Here is a 27,590-nt window from a genome sequence, read left to right as displayed (position 1 = left end):
GGGGCAGCCGCTCGCCCTCACCACGCGGCCTCCAGGCGGCCCCCGGCCTCCCCGCCCAGCCGCCATGTCAGCTCCTTCCCCCCCCCCCCATCCCCACCTCCCGCCCTTACTCGTGGACTCCACTTCCCATGACGCCCCGCGGCGGGGCCCGCTGGGAAGCGGGCGGCGGGCGGCGCGCGGGGCCTGCCGGGAGTTGTAGTTCGGCGGCCGGGCAACGGCGGCGGCAGAGGCGGAGGGGAAGGAGGAGGAGGAGGGGGGGGATCGAGCGCGGCCGGCGGCCATTATCTGCGAGCGCTGAGGCCGCGGAGGCTGCTGCGGGGCCGGGGGGGGTCTCCATGGGGGCTTAGCCTCGCCCCCCCCTTCCCTCGTTCCGTCCCCGGTAGGCCGCGGCCTAGGCGGGCGGGGCGGATCCCCGGCCTCGCGTAGCGCCTGGCCGGGGGGGGGCCATGTCCCTGGTGGCCTACGCCAGCAGCGAGGAGGACAGCGACGCGGAGGGGGCCGCGGGGGAGGAGGAGGAGGAAGAGGAGGAGGAAGGGGATGAAGATGATGATGATGATGAGGAGGAGGAGGCCGCCCTGCCTCGGCCTCGGGGCCTTTTCGCCGCTTTGCCCCCCCCCAAAACCTCCCGGCCCCCTCCCGGCGGCTTCCCCCCCCCCCCCTCCCCTTCTCCTCCGCCGCCTCCTCCTCTCCTCACGGGCCCCCCGGGTCCCCTCAAGGCCTTTGGGGCTCCCCCGGGCTCGGCCTCTTCATCTGGGGGTCCCGAGGAGCAGCGAGCCCGGCCCGGGGGGCTGCTGCTGCTGCCCCCCCCCAGGAACACCCTCCCTGGGGCTGGGGGGGATCTGAGCCTCCCCAGGGCGAAGAAGAGGACGGAGCCGGTGAGGATCGTGGTGCCCGAGCTGCAGGAGGGAGATGTGAGTATGGTGGTGCTGGTGGCAGGGAACCCTGGGCCGGCTGCCGGCCCTAATCCTAAAGCTCTTTGCGGAGTTAAACTGGAGCAAAAAACCCGATTTACAGCCGTTTTGCCCCCCAAACCCCCCATCAGCCGCACCCTGCTTTATTCCCCACGCTTTGCAGCCGCGGGGCCGGGGTTGGGGTGTCCCCAAAATCCGCGTTGCTCTTCCTCCTCTTCTTTTGTTTGCTGTGGGATCCGCGCCTCTCCCCGCCAGCCTGGTGTTTGTCTCCCTAAAGACTCTAGGTGTCCTCCAGACCTCGAGGTAATCGTTCCTCTCTCAGCTTTTCCTTCTTTTTTTTAGGGTTGCCCCGTGTTTTATGGGGTTCTGCAGCACCCACACCATCACTGGTGCCAGGAGCAGAGCCCCCCAGCTCCTTCCCCCTTTTTATTTTTATGTCTGTGTCCCCGTTGAGCGCCACAACCACGCTGGGACCCGGCAGCGACGCGGCTCTTCCCATCCCAGGGCCCACGTGGGACTTTGTCTGCCTGTCCTGCCGGGATTGTGGATTTAGGGTCGGCGTTTTGGGGACACGGGGGAGCTGCCCCATCGCTTGGGGTGGCACCTCTGGCTTTGTAGGGACACGGCAAGAGGGGGCGAGTGGGACGCATGGCCCCGAGCCGTGTCGCTGCCCACCAGCAGCCAGCCCAGTTTGGCAAACTGGGGAGCTCCTGCTCCCAAAACAGCAGAGGGGCAGCTGAATCCATCAGGGGGTGGGATGGGAGGAAGGCCCCAGGGCTCTGCCTGTCTCCCATCTCCCGTTTCCCATCCGATTTGAAGCCTTTCAGCCCATCCTGGCAGCAATCCCCACGTGCCAGGCTGTGGGATGCACGGGGCACCCTCGTAGGAAGCAGTTTGGGGTTCATCCCCTCCCCTCACCCCCACTTTGTGCCTCCTGGCTTTGTTGCAGCACCTGACGGCAGGAGCTCCCTGATAACCCCCAGTCAGGGCTCTTGGCCCCCTCCTTGCTCTTCGGATGGCTGAAATAAGCTCGAGGGAGCAGAGATTCCTCCCTCCCCCTCCTTCCCCACCCCTTAGCTCTGACAGAAGCGCTGCAGGTCCTCGTGGTGGCGAAGAGAAACACCTTTAAAACCCAAATTCCCCAAATCCCTCTGCCTTTGGCTGCCTTCCTCGCCCCATCCTCTTCTTCCTCCTCCTGCCCCTTTGGGTTGCCCCTTCTGGGAGGTTCCTGGGCTGGCTCCTCTCCCCGAATCGCAGCCACGAGGTTTGATTGCGGCTCCCGACTTCTTTTATTTACGCGTGGCCTCCTTCCTGGGCCTGTTCTATAATTCAGGCAGCGAGCTGGCAGAGCTCCTCGTTTCCTGTAATCCCTGCAAAGTGCTCTGCCGAGCCAGAAAATGATCGAGGCTGCTCAGCACTAAAAAAAAAACACCTTGAAAATTTGGGATTTGGGTTTACAAATCCCCTTTTTGCTCCCCAATTCGGATAACCAAGCTCAGCCTTTGGTTCTTGCTCCGAGGAGGCTGCACGAGGTGATGCTGCCTTCTTTGCAAAGCTTTTTTCTTTTTTTCCCCCCCCCTTTTTTTATTTTCTGCCCCTGCCCTGACCACAGGAGACGCGGCTGCCTCTAAATAACACCAGGTCCCGTGGCTGTGTGTGCTGTGGGCAGCACATTTATCTTTTTTCTCTCTTGCTCTGCCTCAGATGCCTCAGCAGGAGCGTGGCGGAGCCTGACCACAGCCCCGCTGTTGCTTTTCAGCCGCGGTCCTTGCAGGTCCTGAGCCCAGAGCCGTGCTGCTGCGACTCTCTGCTCTTCAAAGCAAAAACTGACAAAGCTGTTAGCGGCTGAAAGTCGTTTTTTTGATATCTCAGGTTGTGCTAAGCTCTGTTTTTCTTTCTCAGTCAGATTCGGAGGAAGATGAACCAGCAAGGAAGAAAAATACCCTCCAGGTGAGTGCCGGGTACGCTGGGTTCAGTGAATTTCTCAGGAAATAAGCACTCGGCTGAGCATCTTGGGCTTCCTCCTTTATAAATTAGTCACTCTGATTAGTGCAGAGCAGTCTGGGGATAAAATTCCTGGGGTGGCAAGGCCCTTTTGGGGGAAATTTCCTACATGTAGGTGTCAGATGAAGGATGCCTTCACCTGGGGAGCGGGCAGATAGCGGCAAGCCCTGGTTTTCCTTTCAAGCCCTGCTGCTGGAAGTTGTGCTGAGCCGTTAACGCCGTTAGGAGCGGGGGGTATAATTGACAGGGAGTCGTTTGAGTGGAATGGTGTGGCTCACCTCTGATTTCTGTCATCCCCTTGCCCTGCGTGGGGCTCAGCAGGGGCGCGGCGAGGGCTCCGGCTTGTCCGCTCTGCTTCCTCAACCCAAGAACTTGACGGTGAAAGAGCCCAACCGGTTGCTTTTGCCCCACGCCGTCTCGAGGAAAGCAGCCGACAGCGCCAGCGAGGCAAAACCCGCCAAGACCCCCTCCTCCTCCTCCTCCTCCTCCTCCTCCTCCTCCAAACCCAAACCTCCGTCCAAGCCGGCGGTGCCCACCACTCCCTCCCCCTCTGCCATCAAAGCCGCCGCCAAGAGCGCCGCGCTGCAGGTAACCAAGCAGATCACGCAGGAGGAGGACGACAGCGACGACGAGCTCGAGCCAGAGAACTACTTCTCCTTGTCTGACAGGAGCCAGCCCGGCCTCGTGGCCTCCGAGCCCTACTCGTACCCCAGCGCGGCGCTGGCGGAGGAGCCGCCGCCCGGGACGGAGCCCGAGCCTCAGTTCCAGGACGCTGCTGCCAACGCCCCGCTGGAATTCAAGACGGGCGCGGGTTCCAGCGCTGCTCAGCACGGCTGGCTGCCCAAAGCTGGGGAGGAGTACAGCAGCCAGCCCTACGGCCAGTTCCCTGCTTACGGGGACGCTGGCGTGCCGGGGGCTTATTACCAGGTGGGTTAAGAACCCTTAGGGGGGAGCTGGATGGGGCTTTGTGGGGTGTGTGGGGTTCTCCCCCAGCTGAGCTCGCAGGGATGAGGAGCGGAGATCCGCAGCACTTAGAGCAGGGCTCCTCTGGCACCGCAGCCACGGATGCTCTTTGCTGGATAAATGTTTAATGGGCGTGCTGGCGTTAAAATGCCCCCGGCAGAACTGCCCCGGCTGCTGGCTGGGTGCAGAACCCGGGCTCGCCAGGGCCGACGGCTGCAGCCAGCTGGTTTCGAGCAATTCAGCAGGGCCTTTGCTCTGACAAAATAAAAAAAAAACAGGAATGAGAAGCAACAACTGCCTCTGCCACGGGAGGAGGCACACATGTAACGTGCTGCCCTCCCCAGAGGGTGCACAAAATCCTCGCTGAGAAGCCAGCAGCTCATTGGGGAGGGGGTACGAGGCTTGGTGCTGCCTCTCAGGGCCACCCATGGGTGCTGTGCTCCGGGATCAGTCTCGTTTTGCTGTGGTGACCGACTGGTTTCCCTCTGCCGACAGGATTATTACAGCAGTGGCTACTACCAGGAGGCAGAAGCAGCCCAGGGCGCGCCGCAGGAGATGAGCACTGACTCCTCCTTCCTCGACGACGAAGCGGTTGGCACTTTGCTCTCTATCCCCCCGAGGAGTTTGTGTTTAAGCTCTGCTAGGATTGTAGGACCCGAAGGACCCCGGTCCTGAGCTGTGCTCCGTGCCTGGCCGGACCCCATCACTGCTCCGTGGGGTTTAGGGCTGTGTCGTGGGCACGCTGAGCCCCTCCAGCAGTGTGTGGGGCTGCTGCAGGTGGATTTCCTTGCTTTTTAAGCTGGTGGCTTTGTTATTTCCACCTAGCCCAGTGCTTTTCTCGCTGGGGATGTGTAGGACAGCCGAGGTGTGAGGAGCTGCGTTCAGGTACCTTCGTGGTACCTCCTCTAGCGCAGCCCTGGACTCCCCACAACCTTCAAATGCTCAAGAACTCGAGCTCAGAAACCCATTTAAGAGAAAAAAAAAACCAAACAGCACACCACCTCTCATTGTTGATCTAATCTAGAAGCTTTCAGCCCCGGTAGCTGAAGCAGTGAGTGCTGCAGAAGACAGCCCATCTGCTGCTCGCTTCCTCTGAGGGGCCTCTGCGCTTTTGAGGTGGATTTGAGCGAGGCAGGGTAGGTCTGGCAGCAGCCTGAGGTGCTTCTCTTGCACTAAAACAAGGGGCCTGAGAGGCTGAGGGGCTTCTCGTGAGCACAAGTCAAAGCCAGGGTCAACGTTTTCCATTCTGCATGGAAAAATGAGGTTATAACCTTAAGGTTAAATAGTTCAGGAGAGTTCTGCTTTGCTACAGATCAGAACATCTTAAAGAAAAAATCCCTTCTTGGGAAGATGCGTGGTGATGTGACCTGCCCATTGCTCAGGGAGCAGAGGGTCGGGCTCCAGCTACCTCCGCTTGCTTTGGGATGTTGTTGTTGGTGGTGACGTGTGTTTAACTTCAGTCCTTTCTCTTCTTCTTTCAGTTCAAACGCCTGCAAGGGAAGCGAAATCGGGGGAGAGAAGAGATCAACTTTGTGGATATCAAGGGTGACGACCAGCTGAGTGGAGCCCAGCAGTGGTTGACCAAATCCTTAACAGAGGAGAAAACCATGAAATCATTCAGCAAGGTGCGGGAAGAGAGGCAGAAGTGCTGCCTGGGCTTTTGGGGATCTTTCTTTGGTTCCTGTTTTGGCCACAGCCGCAGCTGTATTAGGCTCTGTGCGGTCAGCAGCGTGGGGAGGGATGGGGGAGCCTCGTCTCGTGTGCTGTGTAAATAATTAAGGGAACTGCAGGGCTTCTCGAAGCCCTGCACGTGAAACCAAGGCTTCCTGAACTGCCTCTGTGCAGGCTCTCGTCTCGTGTCGGTGTCTCCCCAGGCTCAGCTTCTTTGCTCTTGCTTTCTAGAAAAAAGGAGACCAGCCCACGGGGCAGCAGAGGAGGAAACACCAGATCACCTACCTGATCCACCAGGTGAGTGGCCTGGGAACCGACGGGGACAGAATTAGGGGGCTGGAGACGTGCTGCGGGTCCGAGCTGAGCGCCTGCCTGCTTTTCTTTTTGCTTTGCTTCACCTTCCCCCTTCCCCTCCCTGCCCGGGCGCGTGCGCGGCCGCGTTCGGTTACGAGACTCTTTCCTTCCTGCCTTCGCTCCGCACGGCAGCCCAGAGCCTCCCCCAAAAGCAGCTGCTTTTCAGCACGGCCGGGCTGGATTCGTGCTTTTTGGGATGATTTTTGCTGGCTCCTGGAACCAGGCTGCCGGGCGCCCCGCTCCCTGACTCAGCGCGCGGCGCCTCGCTGCTAACCCGCTGCTAACCCCGCTCCCTTCCTGCAGGCCAAGGAGAGAGAACTGGAACTGAAAAACACGTGGTCCGAAAACAAGCTCAGCCGACGGCAGACTCAAGCCAAGTACGGATTTTAACGCCTCCAGCCCCACTTTTTGGCTGCTGGCCCGGGTGACCCACGGTGCCAGACCTTCGGAGACCGCCCAGGCCGTGCAGGACGCTGTCCGCTGGGGGCAGGAGGAAGAAGGTTGAAGGCAAACCATTCCCGAAACTCCACCTGTAACCTTTCCCCTCGTCCTCACGAGCAGCACCGTGGAAGGTTGGCCCCGGCTCTGTTGGGTGCAGCTGGCGGCAGCCCCGAGGCAGCTGCGGGGAACTGGTGCGAGGCTCGGAGCTCTGGTCCTGGAGGTGCAGGGGCTGCGCCTCCTCCGAAGCAGGCAGAGTCTCAATAAACTTCCATTGCCCACTCTGCTCCTTCCTTGGGCTCGCTGTGCGTTGAGAGTGTAATTTTTCTTCCTGAAGGGCGCTGAGTTTCGAGAGCAAGCCTGGTTTTTGTGGTTTTGTTTTATTTTATTTTATTTTTTTTTTTGTCACTTGATTTGAAACATCCTCGTGGCTGTTTAATTTTGTCCGAGTAAATCCCATGCTCCTCTCGTGGATGATTTATTCTCTGTGTGTGTGTGTGTGGCTGAGTTAATGTTTTCGGGCCTGGCTGTCTCAACGCGTGCTGGGAGGAAGCTCACGTTCCTGTTGCAGAGGAGAAGCAGAGACAGCTCGGAGCCCGGACCAGAAGTGAAAAGTGGAACATGCAGCGAGCGGCGCGGATCTCCGCCAGCTCCAGACGCTGCCGAGAGCTTTTGGCTGTCCGTGCTTGGTGTGTGTGTGTCATTTTGTCATTTCCTTTTTTTTTTTTCTTTCCCTTTTTGCCTCCTCCCCCTGACCCAAGGCCTCCAGTGCTGTACCAAGCCGATCTCCACGCTTCTTGAACCGACTGTTCCCAGCGCAGGGAGCTCAGTGAGCGAGGCAGCATTTCCTGCGAGCAGGCACAGACGAAAGCTGCCTCCTGTACATTTATTTTTCAGCTCGTTTGTATCAATTCCCTTCCCCCTAAAGGCCTCGTATCTGATTAAGTGTTACCCCGACCCCGCTGGCTGGGAAGAGGAGAGCGTGTCCAGCCCCAACTTTTTAAAACAAAATCTTTTATTTAAGGTATTTGGGCTCGGTGGAATGACTGCAAATCGTGCAGCCGTGTCCAGATCTCGTTGGCCTCTCGTTTCGTTGTGCACCAGAGCGTGCGGGGCGGTTAATATTTGTTATTCCACTTAGAAGAATTCCAGCAGCTTTCTTTCTTTCTTTTTTTTTTTGTTTCCCCTCCCACGTTACCTGTTAAAAACAAGCAAACAAAACCCGAACCCCGCTGCGTGAATTCTTTTCTTAGGCTACTTGCAGACGACCCCATTTCTAGTTTAGCTCCCTGGATGTTTTAGGACTTCGCAGAGCCCCTTTGGAGTATCTGAACGAGCGGAATAAAGTTCCTGTCGAGTAATTTATTCGTTTCTTCTCTGTACACTGAAAATCCTCTGGAAAGAGATTTGATAAAGGAATAAACTTTGAACTGAACCAACGCACGCCTGTTTCCAGCACGGGGGGGCTCGAGGCGTTGCTTCCCCTGCTCTGGGGCTCTCACTGAAGCACTTTCGCAGCCTCCTGCCTTCCCCGGCTGTTTTGGGGCAGAACTGGTCCAAAACCGCTCATTTTGGTGCCTTTGCCAAACGCGGTGGTCCTGAGCAGCAGCTCTGTGGGTTTTGCTCTCTGCTCTTTTTTTTTTTTTTTTTGGTAAAAAAGCCAGATCTCGCCCACCTCGTCCTGGTGGCCTTGGGGGCGAGGGCAGCTTGCAGGGGCTCGCGTTTTTCCCGTTTTCCTCGTGTAATTGCTCATTTTTAACACCAGAGGGGAGCTGCGCGGAGGGCGGTGGCAGCGGCCGCCTCTTGCTCTGCTTTCGGGAAGGCTCGGGGGGGGGAAAAACAGCGGCGATTTTCCCAGAGGTAACCCCCGGCCTCCCTTCCCTTCACCGCTTTGAGGCTCCAACACTTCTGAGCTCGGGTTTTTGCCTCCCTTGTGCCCACACCAGGACCCCACTGGAGCCCCGCAGCCGCTGGCACCGCGGCCAGGGCGAGGAGCGCGGGGTTCAGGGGGTGCAGGGAACACCATGGGGCAGCCCCGGGGTTTCTTGGCCTTTTTTTCTGGCTTGTCGTGGCTTTTTTTTCTGTCTTTTTGTGGCTTTTCTTTATGGCTTTTTGTGGCTTTTCGTGGCCGAGCCTGGAGGCACCTGCGGGCAGTCCTGTGCTCGTGGCACCGCTCCGGCTGGCGGCCAGCTCGGGGTCGGGATCCGGAGGCAGCAGCCCTGCTGGGAGCCGCCTGTTTTTCCTCGAGCAGCCTCGTCCTCCGCCCTGCTTCTATTCATAGCCTCCTCCTTCTGCGAAGATGAATTCGACGCCTCCTTCCTGCCCCCTCGGAGCCCTCTCGCTCCCGTGGGAAGGGCGCTCGGATCCCGCTGCGGATCCATCGGGTGCTGCCCGTGGCTCCGGGGCTGCCGTGGGGCCGGTTTCTGCTGTGGGGCTGCTCCTTCCGTGGGGCTGTGCCCCACAAACAGGGGCTCGTTGGGGTGCAGAGGAGGTGGACGTGGTGTGGGCAGGCGGCTGGGTCTTTCCCGTGGACCTTTCAGGGTCGCTCCTCTCCGGGAAGCTGCTCGTAAATGTTCTCCTGCCCCTCGTGCCCCGGGGGGGCTGCAGTTCGCGTGGCACTGCTCTTCCTCTGGCCGTAAATGGGGTCGTCAAACTCCATGGAGGGGTTCCTTGGGGCCTGGGGGTGGGATGGGGAGGGGAAAACCCCCCTGAGATGGTGCCATAGCCTTAGCCGGAGAGCCCGGCACCGCGCCACCGCACCTGGAGCTTGGCTCCCAGCACCTCCCCGGTGGGACGAGGGGGGGGACACGCACCTCCAGGGGTGGGCTGGGGGCTCCTCTCAGCCCCCCACCTGCGCTGGGAGCCGCCGGGGGCTGCCTCCTCCTGGAAGCTTGGCTGGAGAAGCTGCGGAACAGGCGGCGGCGCGCGGGCTCGGTGGGCGCCCGCGCCTTGGGGGGGGGCAGCGTGGAGAGGGGACCCCGCGCCCCCCTGGGGAGCAGGGGGGGCAGCTCCCGCTGGGCCGGGGCCACCTCGGAGTAGACGTTCTCCTCGGGGGGGGGCGTACAGCCCCGGCCCATGGCGTAGAAGGGGATGGGCTCCTCCGGCTCCGCGTGCTCGCGGGGCTCGGCGTAGGTGTGGAAGCGCACGAGCTGCTGGTACTTGGCCTCGGGGGGCTCGGCGGGGACGGCTTCGCGCTGGCTGGAGGGACCCTCGGGGGCTGCCCCTCCGCTCCCGGCCCGGATAAGTGGCCCCTGGGGGGCTGACGAGGAGCCCACCTTGGCCGGGAGCGGTGGGGGGGTGCTGGGAGCCTGGGGGAGAGGGAGAGAAGGAGCGAAAAGGAAGGCTGGGGGCAGCCCCGGGGGGGCTTTGCTGTCCCCACCCCAACACCATCCCCATGGATCGGAGCCGTTCTCACCCCAACCACATCCCTGCACCCTGCAGCTGCTCTGGAAGCGCCCCCGTCCCCCCCCAGCCTTGCCTTTACCTCCCCGGAGCCCCCCTCGGTGCCGTCCCCGGCCGCCTGCCTGGCTCCTGGTGGCCCCTTGGCCACGGTGCTGTACGCTGGGGTCGCTGGCGATGGGGAGGTGCTGCTGGGGGGCTGCACCCCCCCGGGGGGCTTCTCCTGCTGCAGTGAGAGGATTGGGGTGAGCACAGGGCAGGGCACAGACCCCGGGGGCACCAAGCCCAGCTTCGGTTTTGCCTGGCTGCCCCGCGGCCTCGGCGCCCCTCGAGAAGCAGGAACGCCTCCGCGGGCAGCAGGGGCTAACGAAGGGGGCTAATTACAGCAATGAAAAGGGGGGGGGGGAGATCCTCGGATCCTCACCCGCGGGCACGGCACGGTCAGGAGCTCGCGGTAGGGCGCGATGGGCGCGGTGGCGTGGTGCCGGAGCAGGGCGCCCAGCTCGGCGTGGGCGCTGCGCTCCCCCAGGATCACGTAGCGCCCGTCGGGCAGCTGGTCCAGCACAAAGTGCCTGCAGCGCTCCCTGCCCCTGTGGGAACGAGGACGGGGGGGTCAGCAGCGGCGAAACGAGGGGCCGAGCCCCCCGGGCTGGGGTCCCTCACCTGTAGGACAGGACGAAGCCCACGGTGCTCTCGCTGAAGCGCACCAAGAAGCAGCCCGGCGGCCGGTCCCGCAGCAGCAGCTCCGTCTCCCTGCGGGGTGGGGTGGGTGAAGGAAGCTCCCCCGTTCCCCTGTGCCCCCCTCCAACGTTGCGGGGTCTCCCCCCTGCTCACCTGCGGCTGAGGAAGCCGTGGAACCAGGCTGGGAGCTCGCCCTCGGCCCCCAACCTCCCCGCCTGCGTCTGCTCGAACCACCGCCTGGTGCGCGCCCGCAGGGCCACCAGCTCCGGCTGCGCGCCCCCCCCGGCCGGGGGCCACCCCGGCAGCGCCTGGGAGGAAGCAAAAAGGGTTTGGAGCTCAGGGGATGCGGGGCAGAGGGTGCCTGAGGATGCTCTGGTGCCCCCCCCGGGGTGGCGGGTGGCTGCTGCCAGCCCCCCAAGTCCCAGTCCCCAGCCGTGGGGGGAGTGGGATTGGGGTTGGGTCGGTGCGCGGTGCTGGCCGGTCCCCGCAGGGCTTTTGGGGGGAGGACACGGTACCTGCGGGTGGCTGAGAGTGCTGGGGTGGGGAGCTGGGGGGCCGGACCCTTCACTGCCCCTCGTCCTACCCTGCCCTGAGCATCTGGCTGCTGCGGGGGCTGCTCCGCTCTCGGGGCCGCGCCGTGCCCCGGCTGGGCGCTGGCTGCGTTGTCCTCGGGTCTGAAGGTGACGAAGAGGGGACGCTCGTCGTCCATGGGGCCGCCAGTCCCTGGCACGCGGAGAGGAAGAGGCTGAGGTGAAGCCTCCACGGGGGTCCCACGCTCCCCCCGCGCTGCCCCATAAGCTCATCGCCTCCCTCCTCCCCAGGAACCCGCTCGGTGTGAAGGGACCAGGAGAAAAACCCCAGGAGGGACCCCGAGAACCTCTAAAACTCGGTGAGGGGAGAGGGAGGGGATGGGGAAACACAAAACTGTGCACGGAGGGGACGGGGACCCCGGGCACGTGTGTGTGAGCTCGGGCTCTGCGTGCGCCCAGCGCCCGGGCTCGGCCGGGTGCCGCCAACGCTCAGCAAAACAAAATTAATCCCGACCAGATGCCGGAGGGGGTGGAAGCGGCCGGGGCCGTTTGGATTACGGGAGGCATCTCTGAGTCACGGGGCTCATCCAGGAACGGGCTCCCGGTGGGTCCCAGAGCCGTGGGACCGGGAGCTCAGCTCTGCCTCCACGCAGCACCGAGGGGACCGACGGCTGCGGTGCGCCCGGCCCCGTCTTGCACCCGAAAACGCACGGAAGGGGGCAGGGAAGAAGCTGACAAAGCAAAAGGGAACGGCCCCAACCTGAGCAAACAGCAGCCGGGCGGTGCCGGGCTCCAGGGCAGGGCTGAGGCTGCTCCAGGGCTGGGAAGGGCCTGAAGTGGCCTCGAGAAGAGCCAAAGCTCGGCCTCGCCACGTGCCCCTCTCCGTGCCGCGCACGGGCGGCTCCGTGCAGGGCTGGATGGGTGCCGTGGGGCGCGCAGGAGCCTCGCCGTGCTCCCTTCTCCCCTCACCTCCTTCATCCTCAGCCCCTCTCCCCCACAGCCCCTTCCCCGGGGACAAACAGCGAGCAGCTCCGTGTCACCGTGCTGCTGCACCTCCCCGTGCTTGGGGCGCGCTTCCCACCCTTTTCTGCCCCAAACCCCGCCACGAACCGCCCCGGGAAGACCCCAGCCCCTCTCCCCCAGCCCTCGCACCTACCTCCGCCGGCCGGGACCCCCAAACCCGGGGCAGGAGCCGGGGTCCGTGTGGGGTTGGGGGGTGCTGGCGGTGGGGCAATGCTGCCGCCTCGCCCGCGGTTGCGCCGCCGCCGAGGGCAGGAAGCGGCGAGCGAAGGCGCTGCACCGCGGGGCCAGGAGGGGCCGACGTCACGGAAAGGCGGCGTGGGGCTGCGGGTGGCACCGGCGCCGGCGGGGGCACTTGGGGGGGGCGGCTCCTCGCCCCCCTCCCTCTCTACCCCGAGCACCTTTGGGTGCAGGTTCCGTGCTGCGAAAGCCCAGAGGGGTCACCGGGGGGGCCGCGGGTTGTGCCCGGTGGTGGCCGTGCCGATGGGGGCAAGCTGCAGCCCCTTGGCCGCCCACCCCGCAGCACGTCTGCACCCACAAAAAGCTCTTTATTTGTCCCGTCTGTGCCTTGTTTTTCCCCTGCACGGCTCTGCCCTGCAGCTGGGCAGGGTTTTGGGGCTGGAGCTGGCTTCCAGCCCTCGCACCGGGGCTTTGCGCGGAGCCCACGGCGCGACCCCAGCCCCACGGCCGCGGTGGGTGGGCGCGATGCCCCCCGGCGCTCTCCACCTTAAGAAAGCCGTCCCTCCTCTCTCTACCTTCACACCCTCGGCTGTGTTTCCCCTCCGGGCAGTTGGGTTACAATATTTTTATCGGCCGGGCAGGTTTCCTGTTTGCAATCCTCGCGCTCACGGGTGCGGACGGAGCGACCGCGGCGCTTGGGAGCGAGGGCTCGCCCGGCACCGGCCCCGATCCTGCCGGCTCCCGGCCACCCCTCGAGGGGCCGAGGCGCGGAAACGCCGAGCGCTGTGACCCTACAAGGCCTCTCCCAGCTCCTCTCCGCAGCTGGCCGGGCGGGGACAGCGTGGGGGGGGGTTTTCTCCAGGGACCGTGGGAGCAGAGGCGCTCGGAGCTTTGCGCTTCCTGCTGCTTTTCCTCAGCCTCTCCCCAGCGGCAGCCGGATCCCGGGAAAAGAGGGGGTTTGGGGGAAAAAAAAAATCCCCCGCACGGTGGGTTGCAGGAGGAAGGCTGGAGCTGCGCAGGGAGGTGGTGAGGAGCACAGCGTGGTCTCGTCCCACGGGGGGACGTCGCCCCCGGAGCTGGGCAGAGGTAAGGGGTCCTGGTGGGGTTGGGGTCCCGGTGAGTTTGGGTCCCGCTGGCGCACGGGTGGCTCCGGCAAGCCCCCGTGGTGCAAATCTCAGCTGTGCCCCGCAGAGTGCAGGGGGGTTTTGGGGTCCTGGGGGGCTCTCATTGTCCCTGGGGGGCTTTGGGAGTCCCTGGGGGGGGGCTTCGTGGCTGAGGTTGCTGCATCCTGACCTGTGTTTGGAGAGCTTTTTTGGGACCCCTCCTGGGTGGTGCCGCGCAGCCGCCCAGCTCCGCTGGTCTCCATCAGCTGCGTCTCCCTTTGGAGAGCTGCGCCACCCCGGGATGCACACAGGGTGCACGCTCTGCCCCCGGGACCCCCCCTTGCCCCCTTCGCAGCCCCCCCCCCCGGGGGCCGTGCTGACGGCTGGGCTCAGCCTGCGGTGCGCTCGCTGCGGTGTCCTCCGTGGGGCTGGAAGGAAACTGCCAAAGTGCCCCTAACCCTGGGGACATCTGGGCATGCTGTGACCACGGATGGCGGCCGGAGCCCCCCTCGGGGCCCCCCCCAGTGCCACTGTCACATGCTGGGGACGGTCACCCGGCTCCAGCCGCTGCCAGCAGCCGCCCCCACGCGCGTCCCAGCACGTGGGTCGGGGACCAAGCGGCGCCTGGCCGGGTGCCCCCCCCCCCCCGGGAGGGTGGCACCACGGGGCTGTCACCGCAGGGTGCCACCGTCCCCTTGTCCCGGCAGCGAGGAAGAGCGCGGTGGGGTGAGGAGGAAGGCTCGGGGGGGGTGTGGGTCCCCCCCGCTTCACCCTGCGCCCTGCCTCGGTTTCCCCTCTTTGCTCGGGCGCAGCGAGGAGCGGTGCCAAAAGCCATCGGTGCGAGGAGCTGGGGGGGCTCTGCCGGCCCCGCTGCCCCCCCCCAGTGCCCCCCTTTCTCTTTTTATCTTTTCAGTGATGGCTGAGGACGGGGGGGCCGGGGGGGCGGCCTCCAACAGCACCCAGGTGAGCCGCAGCCAGGAGGAGCTGGGGGGGGGGCTCCTGGAGGTGATTTTTGGTGCGAGGCAGGGTGGGGGCCAGGAGGGCGAGGGATGTGCACCGGAGAACCCCCTCCTGCATGCACCTGGGGGGGGGCGCACAGTGCCCTACGGGGGGGTCCTGGGCTGGGTGCAGCCCCCCGGAGGCATTCGGCTGAGCCGGGACCCCCCGCGCCCCCCCGGCAGGATGAATCCTCAGCGGCGCTCGCCCTGCACCCGGGCAGCGTGGAGGAGCTCTACGAGCTGCTGGAGACGCTGGGCAGGTGAGGGGGGGTCCCGTGGGATGGGGGCAGCCCCCCCCCTTTTTTTTTTTTTTTGTTTTTTTTTTTTTTTTTTTTTTGCCATCCTGGGCTCCGGGGCTCTCTCCTCAGCGGGCATTTCGGCGTGGTGCGGCGGTGCCGGCGGCGCAGCACCGGCGTTTTCTACGCCGCCAAATTCGTGAAGACGCGGAGGGGCCGGGGCAGCCGGCGGGGCCTGGAGCGGGCGCAGGTGGAGAGGGAGGTGGGCATCCTGCGGGACCTGCAGCACCCCAACATCATGCGGCTCCACGACCTCTTCGCCAGCAAGAGCCAGATGGTGCTGGTGCTGGAGCTGTGAGTCGGGGACAGGGGGGGTGTTCTGGGTGGGGAGGGGGGCGGCGGAGACCCTTCGGAGCCCCCCCATGGATCCCCATGGCCGTGCCCGTGCAGGATGCGCGGTGGGGAGCTCTTTGACTTCATCGCCGAGAAGGAGATGCTGTCGGAGGAGGAGGCCATCGGGTTCCTGGCGCAGATCCTGCGGGGGGTGCAGTACCTGCACGCGCGCCACATCGCCCACTTCGACCTCAAGGTGCCCCCCCCAAAACCCCTCCGGGTCCCCTCCTCTTCTTCCTCCTCCTCCTCCTCTTCATCACGGTGCCACCCTCACCACGGCACCTCCGTGGCCGCATCCTGCCCGGGGTGTGTGGGGTGAGGGGTGGTGGTGGTGGTTTTTGGGGTGCTGCCCGGCCCCGTTTGCCACCCCCTCACCCTGCCCCCCCCCCGCACAGCCCGAGAACATCATGCTGCAGGACAAGGACGTCCCCGAGCCCCAGATCAAGATCATCGATTTTGGGCTGGCCCAGAAGCTGGAGGACGGCGTCACCTTCAAGAGCCTCTGCGGGACCCCCCAGTACATCGGTACCGAGCCCCCCCCCCGGCTGGCTTGGGGCAGGGGGGGCAGTGGGACCCCAAAAATCCTGTCTCTGTGGGAGCAGAGCAGGAGCGGGGGGGGCAGCAGGGACAGGGTGCCCACCCTGGGGGTCCCAGCCCCTCTGATGTGCGCCCCCCCCCCCGGCTCTGCCTTCACCCCCAGCCCCCGAAGTGATCAACTACGAGCCGCTGAGCTCCGCGACCGACATGTGGTGAGGAGCAGGGGCTGTGGGGGGGGGCTGGGGGGCTGCTGGGGGTGCAGCCCCCCCCCGGGTGCCGTGGAGACCCCCGGAGGGCAGCACCTGACCCCCCCCCGCCCTCCCCTTCTGTCTTTCAGGAGCATCGGGGTCATCACCTACATCCTGTGAGTAGGGGCTGGGGAGGGGGAAATTGAGGCAGGGGGGGCACCACGGGGGGGCTGTGCGCTATGGGGGGGGGGTGGTGGCCGAGCCGGTGCCGTCCCGGTGCTCAGCGTCCCCGCCGTGTCCCCGCAGGCTCAGCGGCTTGTCCCCCTTCCAGGGCGAGACTGACGCCGAGACCCTCTCCAACGTCCTGGACGGCGCCTACGAGTTCGAGGAGCACCACTTCAGCCAGACCTCCGAGATGGCCAAGGACTTCATCCGGCAGCTGCTGGTCAAGGAACCGAGGTGAAGGAACCCTGTCCCTGTCCCTGTCCCTGTCCCCGTCCCTGTCCCCGACCCCGTTCCCGTTCCCGTCCCCGTCCCCAAGGTGCCCCCCGTCCCCACCGCCCCATCCCCTCGTGTTTCAGGGAGCGCATGACGGCGTCCGAGTGCCTCGTCCACCCCTGGATCAAGGTGAGAGGGTGCTGGGGGAGAGCAGGGCTAGGGCTGGGGGGGTCCCCCGGGGGTGCCCCCCCATCCCCGGGCACCGTGTACCAGGGGAGGGGGCGCGGGGACGATGCCCGGCTTCGCCCCCGCAGCCCCTGAGCAGGAAGCAGGCGGCGAAGCGGAGCCGCTCCTCCATCAACATGAAAAACTTCCGCAAGTTCAACGCCCGGAGGAAGTGGAAGGTGAAAGGAAAAAGGGGGGGGGACACAGGGGGACACCGTATTGCCGGGGTGGGGGGGACACCGCGGTGCTTGGTGCCACCACCCCGGGGTGCTCAGGTGACGGCGCCACGCTCCGCTCCTGGGTGGGCGCATTTGGGGAGGGGGCCGTGGCGGGGTCGGCACCGTAACGCTGCTGTCTGGGGGTGGGAGAGGAGGGGGTGAGCCCCCCCCCGGACCCCCAACCTTGCTGCCCCCCCCTCCCCAGCTCTCCTACAACATGGTGTCCGCCTGCAACCGGCTGTGCCGCATGCGGCTGCTCTGCGGCCAGCGCACGGAGGACGAGGAGCTGGTGAGCGGCTGGGGAGGGGGCAATGGGTATTTGGGGGGGGGGGGTCGTGCAATGGGGTGCCCCCTCCTTGGGGTGCCCGGGGGTCCTCCCTGTGCCCTCCAACCCCTCTGTGCCCCCCAGCGCGGCTGCGAGAGCGAGCAGGAGGACGAGGGCAGCCACCCCGCCACGCTGCTGCGCCGGCGGAGAAGCAGCTGCTCCTGAGCCCCCCCCCTCGGGGAGGGGACCCCAAAACGGGGCCACACCACAAGAGGGGCCTCGGGGGGGCCCCCCCATTCCGGTGGGACCCCCCCCATTGCGGTGGCTTCGAGCACCTGGGAGCTGGGGCTGCTGCCCGGCCCCAGTGCTCCCAGTCCCGCGGTGCTGGAGGGGCGCTGGGGCAGCGCCCCCGGACCGGGCTCTGCTGCTGGACCCCCCCCCGGGGGGCTCTGCCCCCCCTTTCCCCGGAGCTGTCTCACGAAATAAACGTGCCCCCCGTCCTCGTGTCCTGCATCCACGCCGGCTTCCTCCCGCTCCTCCTCCTCCTCCTCCCCGCAGCCGGCACCTCGGGGACCCCCGCGGGGCGCAGACCCCACGCCCTGAGGCGCCCCATGGGGAAACTGAGGCACGGCGCATTTTCCTGTCCCCCCCCCCACCCCAAGCTTTCCCGGCCCCCTCCGGGCTGTCCGTGCTCGGGGGCCGCCCTGTTTTCTCCCCTCTTTATTTCCCAAACAAGCCCTGGCCCCGTCCCCGCGCAGTTGTCAGGTTAAATATTTGGTGTGCCGCAGCCGAAAACAGAAGTGAAGGGGCCGTGGGGGCCGGGCCGAGAGGGCTGGCGGGTGCAGGGAGGGGGGGGGGGGCCACCCCTGTCCCCGTGTCCCTTGGGTGCTGCCCGGGAGTGCGGGTGCCGTGCGGTGCCCGCCTGCAGCAGCCCCCGAGGCCGGAGGGAACCGCGGCCCCCCCCGGGGATGGGGGCGAAGGGGGCGAGGGCGCTGGGTGCCCTGCGCCTGGCGCTGGCCCTGCTGCTCCTCGGCCCCCTCCCGCTGCCCCCCGTGAGGGCCCCGTCCGAAAGTAAGTGGCCGGGAGGGGGGCGGTGGGGATGGGGTGCTGGGGGGGGGGTGTGGGGTTTGGGTTTGGGGTCGTTTGGCTGCTCCCTAAGGGCTGAGGTCGTGCCTCGGTTTCCCCCCCCCCCCCCCGTGCCTCGGTTTCCTCCCGTGGCACGGCCGCGTGCTTTGGGGTTTGGGGTGGGGAGCTCTTTGGGGAGCTGGGGTGGGGGCGTCCTGGGGAAAAATTGGGGTGGGGGCACCGTGGTGGGGTCGGGGGCCCCTTGGTGGGGTCGGGGGCGTTGCTTTCTTGTCCTCGTGGGGGTCGGGGGGGTGGAAACGGCAGCCGTGCCCAGCGCCATGGGTGCGTGGCCCTCCGAGGCTGGGGGTGGCACCGTGGGGATGGGGCTGTGCTGGGGTCTGGCTGGGGGAAAGCCCCAGGGGGCTCGTGTGGGGACCCCCCCCAGCCGCCATCCCAGTTTGGGATTGGTTTGGATGGGTTTGTCACTGGTGCAGCGGCGCGTCCTGCACCCCCCTCTGCCCCCTGCCTCGGTTTCCCCAGCGGGGTCGGGGAGGGTGGAACGGGAAAGGCTGGGGGAGGGCAAAGCAGCCAAAATCCGTGCCGAGAGACGCCCTGGGGATGCTCACGAGGGCACGGGGGGTCCCAGCCCCCTCTCTGCACCCCGGGGGTCCGCAGCCCCCTCTCCCCTGGGGTTGGTGCCGCCCAGCCGAGGGCTCCGGTGCCTTTGCCAAGGTCACGGCGGTGGCAGTTTGGGGCCGCGTCCCCTTGGGGCCGGCACCACAGCGGCCAAACCCTCAGCCCCACGGCACGATGGAGACTCCCATGTCCCAGGGGGGCACCCAAGGGTGCTGGGGGGGGAGGGAATCTGCTGATCCCTTTCACACGGGGACGGCTGCTGGGCCGTGGAGCTCGGTGTGGCAGCCGGCGGCACCGCGCGGCCGTGCCGTGGTGCCTGGTGTTTAGGGGACGCGCCGCGCCGGCCGTGTTTGCCCGGGGTGTTTACAGTAAATCCCTCTCCGGGTGTCTCCGCGCGTTTCTTTCCGCGATAACTCGGCGTCAGGTTTCAGCCTGGGGACGCTGCCAGAGGGGAGCTGCCAGCTTCGGGAGCGGGGAGCGGGTGATGCTCAGCGCTGGGTTGCCCCCCGCCCCGATGCTCCCGCTCCCTGTGGGGTATCCTACTGGGAAAGCCATCGCCTCATCCCCGTGGGGCTGGCACGGCATGGTGCCGGGGGGTCAATGGGGGGGTGAGCTGGCATTAGGATGCCGTGCGGTTACCCCGAGCTGCCCGTGGGGCTCAGAGCCTCCCGTGGGGTGGGCAGGGGGCTCGGGCGTGCTCTTGGGGTGGGCGAGGAGCTCCCGCGGAGCCAGACCTCGTTAGCATCACCGCAGCCGTGCCGTGCCCCGAGGAGCTGCGGCGCGCCGGCTGCTTGTCACGGCCACTCGCGTCTGCCCCAGCTGCCCACGGGGACTGCAGGCAGATGCGCCAGGCGGGGGGGTGAGGAGGACATCAGCCCCCTCGGGTGACACGGCCCCGGGGAGGGGGCGTCCCTTGGGTGGCGGGGCTGTCTGCCTGGGCCCCCCCGCTGCCCCCGGGTCCCCCCTCTCGCCACCCCAGTCTGCGGCAGCATGGACATCCGCAACGACGTGTCCCAGCTGCAGAAGCTGGAGAACTGCTCCATCATCGAGGGCAACCTGCAGATCCTGCTGATGTTCACCACGGGCGCCGAGGACTTTCGGGGCTTCAGCTTCCCCCGCCTGCTGATGATCACCGAGTACCTGCTCCTCTTCCGCGTCTACGGGCTGGAGAGCCTGCGGGACCTCTTCCCCAACCTCTCGGTCATCCGCGGCACCAACCTCTTCTTCAACTACGCCCTGGTCATCTTCGAGATGCCGCACCTGCGGGACATCGGGCTGCACAGCCTCGGCCACGTCCTGCGCGGCTCGGTGCGCATCGAGCGCAACCAGGAGCTCTGCCACCTCTCCACCATCGACTGGGGGCTGCTGCTGCCCGACGCCGTGGACACCAGTTACATCGTGGGCAACAAACTGGCCGAGGAGTGCGCCGACGTCTGCCCGGGCATCCTGGACGTGGAGAAGCCGTGCGCTCAGACCAGCGTCAACGGGCAGCTGGATTACCGCTGCTGGACCTCCAGCTACTGCCAGAAAGGTGGGTGCTGGAGGCACGGGGATCGCCCCTCCGGGCTGGGAGCAAACCGGGGGGGTCACTGGGAGGCACTGGGGAGGGCTGGGGGAGCTGCTGGGGATGGCGGGGCCGGGCACGTGGCCGTCCCTGCCCCGGCGCAGCAGCGGTAGCGCGGCGGGGTAATCGGATCCGCGCTGTATCATCCTCCGGAGGAGAGGCCAGCTCCCAGCTGCCGTGTTTTCCCAGCGGCGAGGTAAATACAGGCCCCTCCCGGGCTCGTTTGCAGTAAACAGGAGGCCTGGTAATGAAATATATACTATAAACACAGATCCTTATCGGGGCCGTAACCTCGGCCACTGCCCCGGCCCCGGCTGCGCCACGCGGCCCCACCGGGCAGCCGAGGCTTGGCGCGGTTCGAGCCCCCCCCATCCATCCACCTGTCCGTCCGTCCGTCCGGGCAGCCCTCCCTCTGTCCATCCACCCACGAATTTGGCCATCCCTCTCTCCATCTCTCCATCTCTTCCTCTCTCTGCCCACCCTTCCCACCTCTATCCACCCACCCCTCCCTCCATCCCTCCACCCCTCTCTCCTCGCGCCCCCCATGCCAGGAGGACGCCGGCAGCCCCCAAACCTCCCCACCCACCGCTTTCCCCCCTTTCCCCGTGCCACCCCCAAACCCTCTCCCCCTCCACGTTACCCTGCCTAACGTCCTCTCCCCATCCCCTGCCCGCGGCGCCTTTCTCCCTCAGTGTGCCCGTGCGGCGTGGGCTCGGCGTGCACGGCGGCGGGCGAGTGCTGCCACGCCGAGTGCCTGGGGGGCTGCGGGCGGCCCCGCGACAGCCGCTCGTGCGTGGCCTGCCGCCACTTCCACTTCAACGGGCACTGCCTGCCCTCCTGCCCGCCCCGCACCTACGAGTACGAGGGCTGGCGCTGCGTCACCGCCGAGTACTGCGCCAGCCTCCGCAAGGTGTCCGACAACCCCCGCGACGCCTCCAAGTTCGTCATCCACCAGCAGCAGTGCCTCTCCGAGTGCCCCCCCGGCTACACCAGGAATGAGAGCAGGTGGGGTGGGACACCCCCGGGATGGGAGACTTTGGGATGGGACCCCCTGGGATGGGACCCCTTGGGATGGGAACCCATGGGATGAGAATCCCTGCAATGGGACCCCCAGGGATGGGACCCTTTGGGATGGGAACCCACGGGATGGGAACCCATGGGATGGGACCCCTTGGGCTGAGACCCCCCAGGATGGGAACCCTTGGGATGGGACCCTTCGGGATGGGACCCCCTGTGATGGAACCCCCTGGGATGGGACCCCTTGGGATGGGAACCGTCAAGATTGGAACCATTGGGAGGGGACCCTTCAGGATGGAACCACCCTGGGATGGGACTGCCTGGGATGGGAGCCCCTGGGATGGGACCCCTTAGGATGCGACCCCCCGTGATGGGAACCCCCGGGATGGGAACCCATGAGATGGGACCCCTTGGGATGGGACCCCTTCGGATGGGACCCATCAAGATTGGAACCATTGGGATGGGACCCCCCAGGATGGGAACCCATGGGATGGGATCCCTTGGGATGGGACCCATTGGAGTTGGGACCCCCTGGGATGGGAACCCCCAGGATGGGACCCCCCCTTCCCGCCCAACCTGGGGGTGGTGATGGAGGGAGGTGGCTCCGTACCCTGCCCATGTCCCCGTCCCCATCCCCGCAGCATCTTCTGCCACAAGTGCGAGGGGCTGTGCCCCAAGGAGTGCAAGGTGGGCACCAAGACCATCGACTCGACACGGGCGGCGCAGGAGCTGGCGGGATGCACCCTGGTGGAGGGCAACCTCATCGTCAACATCCGCCGGGGCTGTGAGTGCCGGGTTTGGCCCCGAGCAGTCGGTGTGCTGTCTGGGAGCGCCGCCCGGCTCACAGCCACGGGTTATCCCCAGATAATTTGGCCTCGGAGCTGCAGAGCAGCCTGGGCCTCATCGAGACCATCACGGGCTTCCTGAAGATCAAGCACTCCTTCGCCCTCGTCTCCTTGTCCTTCTTCAAGAACCTCAAGCTGATCCGCGGCGACTCCATGGTGGACGGGTGAGGACGGGGCGCGGTGGGGACGCTTTGGGGGCTTTGGGGGTGCCCGTGCCCATCGCCTCCGCCCACGTCTCCCCCCAGAAATTACACCCTGTACGTCCTGGACAACCAGAACCTGCAGCAGCTGTGGGATTGGAGCCACCACGTCCTCTCCATCCCCGTGGGCAAGATGTACTTCGCCTTCAACCCCAAGCTCTGCCTGGCCGAGATCTACCGCATGGAGGAGGTGACGGGCACCAAGGGGCGGCAGAACAAAGCCGAGATCAACCCGCGCACCAACGGGGACCGGGCGTCCTGTGAGTGCAGGGCTGGGGCTGGGGGGGGCCCAGCGGCACCGCGAGCCCACCCCCGAGCCCTGCGCCCCCCCCGCCGCCCCGCAGGCAAGACCCAGACCCTGCGCTTCATCTCCAACGTCACCGAGGCCGACCGCATCTTCCTCAAGTGGGAGCGCTACCGGCCCCCCGAGTACCGCGACCTCCTCAGCTTCATCGTCTACTACAAGGAGTCGTAAGTGGCCCCCGGCCCTGGCGCTCGGGGTGGGGGCGAGCCCCTTCCCATGCATCCCCCACCCCGCAGCACCCTCACGGCACGGGGCTGCCCCATCCCGGGGAAGGGGGGTTGGCGAGGCCAGGGGGGTGCTCCGGGGACCCCTGCGTTGATACCCAGGGCTGGGTGGGGGCCAGACCCTTCCAGAACGTCTCGGAGTACGTGGGGCAGGACGCCTGCGGGGCGCAGAGCTGGAACGTGCTGGACGTGGAGCTGCCTCTCAGCAGCGACCAGGAGCCCGGGGTGGCCCTGCTCAACCTGCGCCCGTGGACGCAGTATGCCATCTTCGTCCGCGCCATCACCCTCACCACCGCCGAGGAAGGGCGCAACTACGGGGCGCAGAGCGAGGTGGTTTACATCCGCACCATGCCGGCGGGTAAGGGGCACCCCGGGGAGGGCTCGTGGGGTGCCCGCGGTGGTCTCCGAGGGAGATGCTGACGCCCCGCTGCGTGCCCAGCCCCGACGGTGCCCCGGGACGTCATCTCCATGTCCAACTCCTCGTCCCACATCGTGGTGCGCTGGAAGCCGCCCACGCAGCGCAACGGCAACATCACCTACTACCTGGTGCTGTGGCAGCAGCTGGCCGAGGACATGGAGCTCTACGTCAACGACTACTGCCACAAAGGTGCGGGAGGGCGGCTGGGGACGGGGACGGCACCTCTGGGACGGGGCTGTCCCGGTGCTTCCAGCCCTGCCCGTCCCTGCCCGCAGGCTTGAAGCTGCCCACCAGCAGCGCCGACACGCGCTTCAGCGACGGGGACGACCCCGAGGTGGAGCAGGACGCCGAGGAGCGGTGCTGCCCCTGCCGCCCCGCCGACGGGCAGCTCCGCATGGAGGGCGAGGCTGAGTCCTTCCAGAAGAAGTTCGAGAACTTCCTCCACAACTCCATCATCATCCCCAGGTGACGGGTCTGGGGGGAGATCCCGGTGTCTGGGGGGTCTCCCAGTGTCAGGGGGGTCTCCAAGCACCATGCTGCCCCAGAGAGGGCGTCCCTTAATAAGGGGCTGCTTCCTTAACCTATTTTCCGCTGCCTCAGGCCACCCTGGAAGGTGACGTCCATCAACAAGAGGTGAGCTGGGAAATGGCCCCAAAACCCCTGAGGGTCTCCCCTACCCCACCACCTTCGGGGAGGTGCCCCAGGTGCCCCAGCCCCAACCTGCCTCCCGTCCCCGTCCCCGTCTCCCCGCTCCGCAGGACCCCGAAGCGCCGCAGGGACGTGGCGGCCGTCACCTCCCCAACCAACACCTCCTCGGCGGAGCCGCCGGCCCCGAGCCGTGCCGGGAGCGAGCCCAAACCCGATTTCCAGATCTTCGAGGACAAAGTGGTGCGGGACCGGGCGGTGCTGTCGCGGCTGCGGCACTTCACCGAGTACCGCATCGACATCCACGCCTGCAACCACGCCGCGCACACCGTGGGCTGCAGCGCCGCCACCTTCGTCTTCGCCAGGACCATGCCTGAACGTAGGTCCTGTAGGGCAGCGTGCGGGGTTGGGGCGAGGGCAGCCCCCCCTTCCTCGGTGATAGCAGGGCTTGGTGCGCGGTGCTCCGCTGCCCGGCCACGGATTGGGATGGTTTTGGGTGCTGGTGGCACCGGGATGGGGGTCCCGAGCCCCTTGGTGCCCCTCTGCAGTGCAAGCTGACAACATTCCCGGCAACGTGACGTGGGAGCCGGCCAGCAAGAACAGCGTCCTGCTGCGCTGGCAGGAGCCCCGCAACCCCAACGGGCTCATCCTCAAGTACGAGATCAAGTACAGCCGCGAGAGCGAGGTGAGGACCCGGCTCCGCCGTCGAGGGGGAGCTCAGCGTCCCCCTGCCCGGTGCCACGAGGGTTGGGGGGATGTCCCCGCTGCCACCATCCCCTCGCCCACCCCCCCAGGAGGTCACCACCGTCGTCTGCGTCTCCCGACACCGCTATGCCAAGTACGGCGGCGTCCACCTGGCCCTGCTGCAGCCGGGGAATTACTCGGCCAAGGTCCGGGCCACCTCGCTGGCCGGCAACGGCTCCTGGACGGGGCTCGTCAAGTTTTACATCCTGGGGCCAGGTATCCTCAGGGGGCTGGGGGGGACTCAGTTGGGGCTGGGGGGACGCCAGCGGGACCCCCGGCTGTGGGGCAGGCAGCTCTGGGGGTGCTACTGGGCTGGGGAACTGGGGAGTGCTGGTGGGATGAGGGGATCCTGCACCCAAGGATGCTGCTGGATTGGGGGTCTGGGGGCTTTGGGGGTGCTCTGGGATGGGAGCACCGGGGATCAGGGGGTGCTGAGGCTCTGGGGAGCTGTGGTGGGATGAAACGCGTGGACGCGTGCCCCCGGTAGCCGAGGAGGAGTCTGGAAGCTTCTACGTCCTGCTGACCGTCACGCCCGTGGTGCTCATGCTGCTCATCTCCTGCCTCGCCATCTTCGTCTTCTTCTACAACAAGAAGAGGTAGCGACCCCCCCCACACACACCCCCAGGACTGAACCCGGCTGATCCGGGGCTGGGGGGAGGCGACGTCCCTCACCCTGTCCCTTGTCCCCCCCCTTCTTTGCACCGTGCCCACCCCTCCGCCCTCGCAGGAACAACGACGGCTACCCCAGCGGGACGCTCTACGCCTCGGTCAACCCCGAGTACTTCAGCGCCTCGGACAGTACGTAGGGACAGGGGCGTCCCCGCGGGCACCGCGTCCCCGTCACCGCAGGGACGGCACCGGTGACGGGTGTCCCCCTGCCCAGTGTACGTCCCCGACGAGTGGGAGGTGTCGCGGGAGAAGATCACGGTGATTCGGGAGCTGGGGCAGGGCTCCTTCGGGATGGTGTACGAGGGGCTGGCGCTGGGGCTGGTGGCCGAGGGCGAGGAGACCAAGGTGGCCCTGAAGACGGTCAACGAGCTGGCCACCATGCGGGAGCGCATCGAGTTCCTCAACGAGGCCTCGGTGATGAAGGCCTTCAAGTGCCACCACGTGGTAGGTGGGCGGCGAGGGGACGGGACGGGACACGGGGAAGGGTTAATGGGGGCTGCTCACGGAGCTGTGCGCCCCCCGTCCTGTCCCCAGGTCCGTCTGCTCGGCGTCGTGTCCCAGGGCCAGCCGGCCTTGGTCATCATGGAGCTGATGACGCGCGGGGACCTGAAGAGCTACCTGCGCTCGCTGCGACCCGACGCCGAGGTGAGGGGCTGGGGAGGGGGTCCCACAGAGGAAGGGGCACGGCCCCCCCCCCCCAAAAAAAAAGCCTGACAGCCTCCCCTTTGGGCAGAACAACCCCGGGCTGCCGCCGCCCTCGCTGCGGGACATGATCCAGATGGCGGGCGAGATCGCCGACGGCATGGCTTACCTCAACGCCAAGAAGTTCGTGCACCGCGACCTCGCCGCCCGCAACTGCATGGTGTCCGAGGACTTCACCGTCAAGATCGGAGGTGGGCGGCCGGCGCCACCAGGGCTCGGACCCCCCTGTCCGGGTGCTCCTGGCCTTCCTCCTCCTCTTCCTCTTCCTTGTCTTCCTCCTCGCCCAGACTTCGGCATGACGCGGGACATCTACGAGACGGATTACTACCGCAAAGGGGGCAAGGGGCTGCTCCCCGTCCGCTGGATGTCCCCCGAAGCCCTCAAGGACGGCATCTTCAACACCCAGTCCGACGTCTGGTAGGGGCCGGGGCGGGTGGGGGCCGTGCTGGGCGCCCCCCCCAAGCTTGTGGGACCCCTCTGGCTGACCGTGGGGTGCCGCAGGTCCTTCGGGGTGGTGCTGTGGGAGATCGCCACGCTGGCCGAGCAGCCCTACCAGGGCATGTCCAACGAGCAGGTCCTGCGCTTCGTCATGGACAACGGCGTCCTGGAGAAGCCGGAGAATTGCCCCGACCAACTGTGAGCTGGGGCAGGATGGGGGGGGGGGAAAAGGGGGCACCGAGCCCATCACCCCCAACCTTTTGTCCCTACGGGGCACGGGCACGGTGACCCAGCTCCAACGGGGGTGTCCGGAGGAGGGGAAGGGGGTGCCGAGGAGCCCCCCCAGGACCCACCGTGCGCCCTGTGTCCCGCAGCCACGAGCTGATGTGCCTGTGCTGGCAGCAGAACCCCCGGCAGCGCCCGTCCTTCGTGCAGCTCCTGGAGGGCATCAAGGAGCACATGGCGCCCGCCTTCCGCACCCTCTCCTTCTTCTACAGCCCCGAAAATCGCCGGCGCGGCTCCGGAGAGCCCTCGGACGCCGAAACGGAGCAGCCCCCCGAGGAAGACGAGCCCCCCGCTCCCCCCTTGCCCACCCGCAGGGGCCGGGGTCGGCTCCCCAACGGGACGGGCTGCCTTTGAGAAAAGGGGGGGGGGCCCGACCCGACCCGCTCTGGACTTTTTCCCCCCCCCCGGTCCCATCCGTGGGGCCCTTTTTCGGGTTATTTATTGCTTTGAAGGGATTTTTTTTTTTTTTTTTTTTTGGGGGGGGGGGGAGAGGTGTTGTGCTCGTGGATGCGTTCTGGGGGTGGGTGGGGGGGGGTTTGGGGAATAAAAGGCTGCCCCGTGGGGTCGCGTTTCTGGGTATAAAGCGGGGTGGCCCCCCCCCCTTTTTCAAGTGGGGAAACTGAGGCACGGCGCTGCCCTCCTGCCCCCCCCCGGCACCAGCATCGGGGGCATGAGGGCAAATAAAGGGGGACGGGGGTCACTCCAGGGCTGCCTGCTCTGTGTGTGTGTGTATGGGGGGGGGGCACAGCTCGTTTTTTTTTGTTTTTTTTTGTTTTTTTTTCCGTTTCCCCCCCACCCCCCCCAATGTCCCATCTGCTTCCCGTGCGCCCCAGCTGTGGCTTTGCCCTGCGTTGCCCGAGCCGGGGGCGTTTCTGGGGAAAAAAACGTCAAAACCGCGGAATTCGGGAGGAGGTGGCGCGGCGGGGCGCTGGGGGGGCTAAACCCGGGGGGGGGGGGGGGAAGATTTTGGAAAGGGGGGGGGGGGTCCTGCAAGGGCTCTGCTCAGCCCCAGGGCGCCTCGGGTTGGGGGCTGAGCGTGGAGGGGGGGGGAAAATTGGGCTGAGGACGTGCCAAACTCAGCG

At 66.2% G+C, this 27,590-nt stretch overlaps 4 protein-coding genes across 7 annotated transcripts; 3 read left to right on the top strand and 1 right to left on the bottom strand.

Moving 5' to 3' along the window:
- Positions 1–229: 229 nt before the first annotated feature.
- On the top strand, positions 230–6,627 carry PRCC (proline rich mitotic checkpoint control factor). 2 transcript variants are annotated; one of them, XM_084500543.1, is made up of 7 exons: positions 230–911; positions 2,814–2,861; positions 3,237–3,842; positions 4,374–4,469; positions 5,360–5,503; positions 5,781–5,846; positions 6,207–6,627. In XM_084500543.1, exons 1-7 carry the CDS (start codon positions 447–449, stop codon positions 6,291–6,293), a joined length of 1,512 nt encoding a protein of 503 aa, XP_084356669.1. In that variant the 5' UTR covers positions 230–446; the 3' UTR covers positions 6,294–6,627. The 2 variants fall into 2 exon arrangements, with proteins under 2 accessions (XP_084356669.1, XP_084356668.1); XM_084500542.1 differs by having other exon boundaries at positions 231–911; positions 3,234–3,842.
- On the bottom strand, positions 6,039–12,242 carry SH2D2A (SH2 domain containing 2A). 3 transcript variants are annotated; one of them, XM_084500544.1, is made up of 8 exons: positions 12,108–12,242; positions 11,005–11,144; positions 10,575–10,729; positions 10,404–10,493; positions 10,165–10,330; positions 9,826–9,966; positions 9,155–9,649; positions 6,039–9,018 (listed from the first exon to the last, which is right to left on the bottom strand). In XM_084500544.1, the coding sequence occupies exons 2-8, from the start codon at positions 11,128–11,130 to the stop codon at positions 8,878–8,880; spliced, it is 1,314 nt and encodes a 437-aa protein (XP_084356670.1). In that variant the 5' UTR covers positions 11,131–11,144; positions 12,108–12,242; the 3' UTR covers positions 6,039–8,877. The 3 variants fall into 3 exon arrangements, with proteins under 3 accessions (XP_084356670.1, XP_084356671.1, XP_084356672.1); XM_084500545.1 differs by having other exon boundaries at positions 9,826–9,963; XM_084500546.1 differs by lacking the exon at positions 9,826–9,966.
- Positions 12,243–12,880: 638 nt separating this feature from the next.
- On the top strand, positions 12,881–17,265 carry LOC311425064 (death-associated protein kinase 2-like). Its single transcript, XM_084500547.1, has 13 exons — positions 12,881–13,237; positions 14,168–14,217; positions 14,436–14,512; positions 14,621–14,842; positions 14,939–15,077; positions 15,277–15,406; positions 15,582–15,630; positions 15,756–15,782; positions 15,913–16,065; positions 16,188–16,233; positions 16,359–16,448; positions 16,693–16,776; positions 16,897–17,265. The coding sequence occupies exons 2-13, from the start codon at positions 14,170–14,172 to the stop codon at positions 16,975–16,977; spliced, it is 1,146 nt and encodes a 381-aa protein (XP_084356673.1). The 5' UTR covers positions 12,881–13,237; positions 14,168–14,169; the 3' UTR covers positions 16,978–17,265.
- A 502-nt stretch (positions 17,266–17,767) lies between these two features.
- INSRR (insulin receptor related receptor) lies at positions 17,768–26,950 on the top strand. The gene is made up of 22 exons (XM_084500885.1): positions 17,768–17,823; positions 19,433–19,984; positions 20,710–21,022; positions 21,676–21,818; positions 21,899–22,043; positions 22,125–22,339; positions 22,424–22,550; positions 22,727–22,965; positions 23,047–23,214; positions 23,301–23,490; positions 23,626–23,658; positions 23,784–24,049; positions 24,219–24,355; positions 24,465–24,630; positions 24,902–25,010; positions 25,142–25,212; positions 25,298–25,527; positions 25,618–25,728; positions 25,817–25,976; positions 26,073–26,202; positions 26,287–26,421; positions 26,598–26,950. The coding sequence occupies exons 2-22, from the start codon at positions 19,444–19,446 to the stop codon at positions 26,860–26,862; spliced, it is 3,894 nt and encodes a 1,297-aa protein (XP_084357011.1). The 5' UTR covers positions 17,768–17,823; positions 19,433–19,443; the 3' UTR covers positions 26,863–26,950.
- Positions 26,951–27,590: the final 640 nt, after the last annotated feature.

Source organism: Aythya ferina, assembly GCF_964211825.1.
Source record: "Aythya ferina genome assembly, chromosome: 29".
NCBI lineage: Eukaryota > Metazoa > Chordata > Aves > Anseriformes > Anatidae > Aythya > Aythya ferina.
Note: the sequence above shows the minus strand (reverse complement) of the source record. Positions and strands in the feature narration are given on the sequence as shown.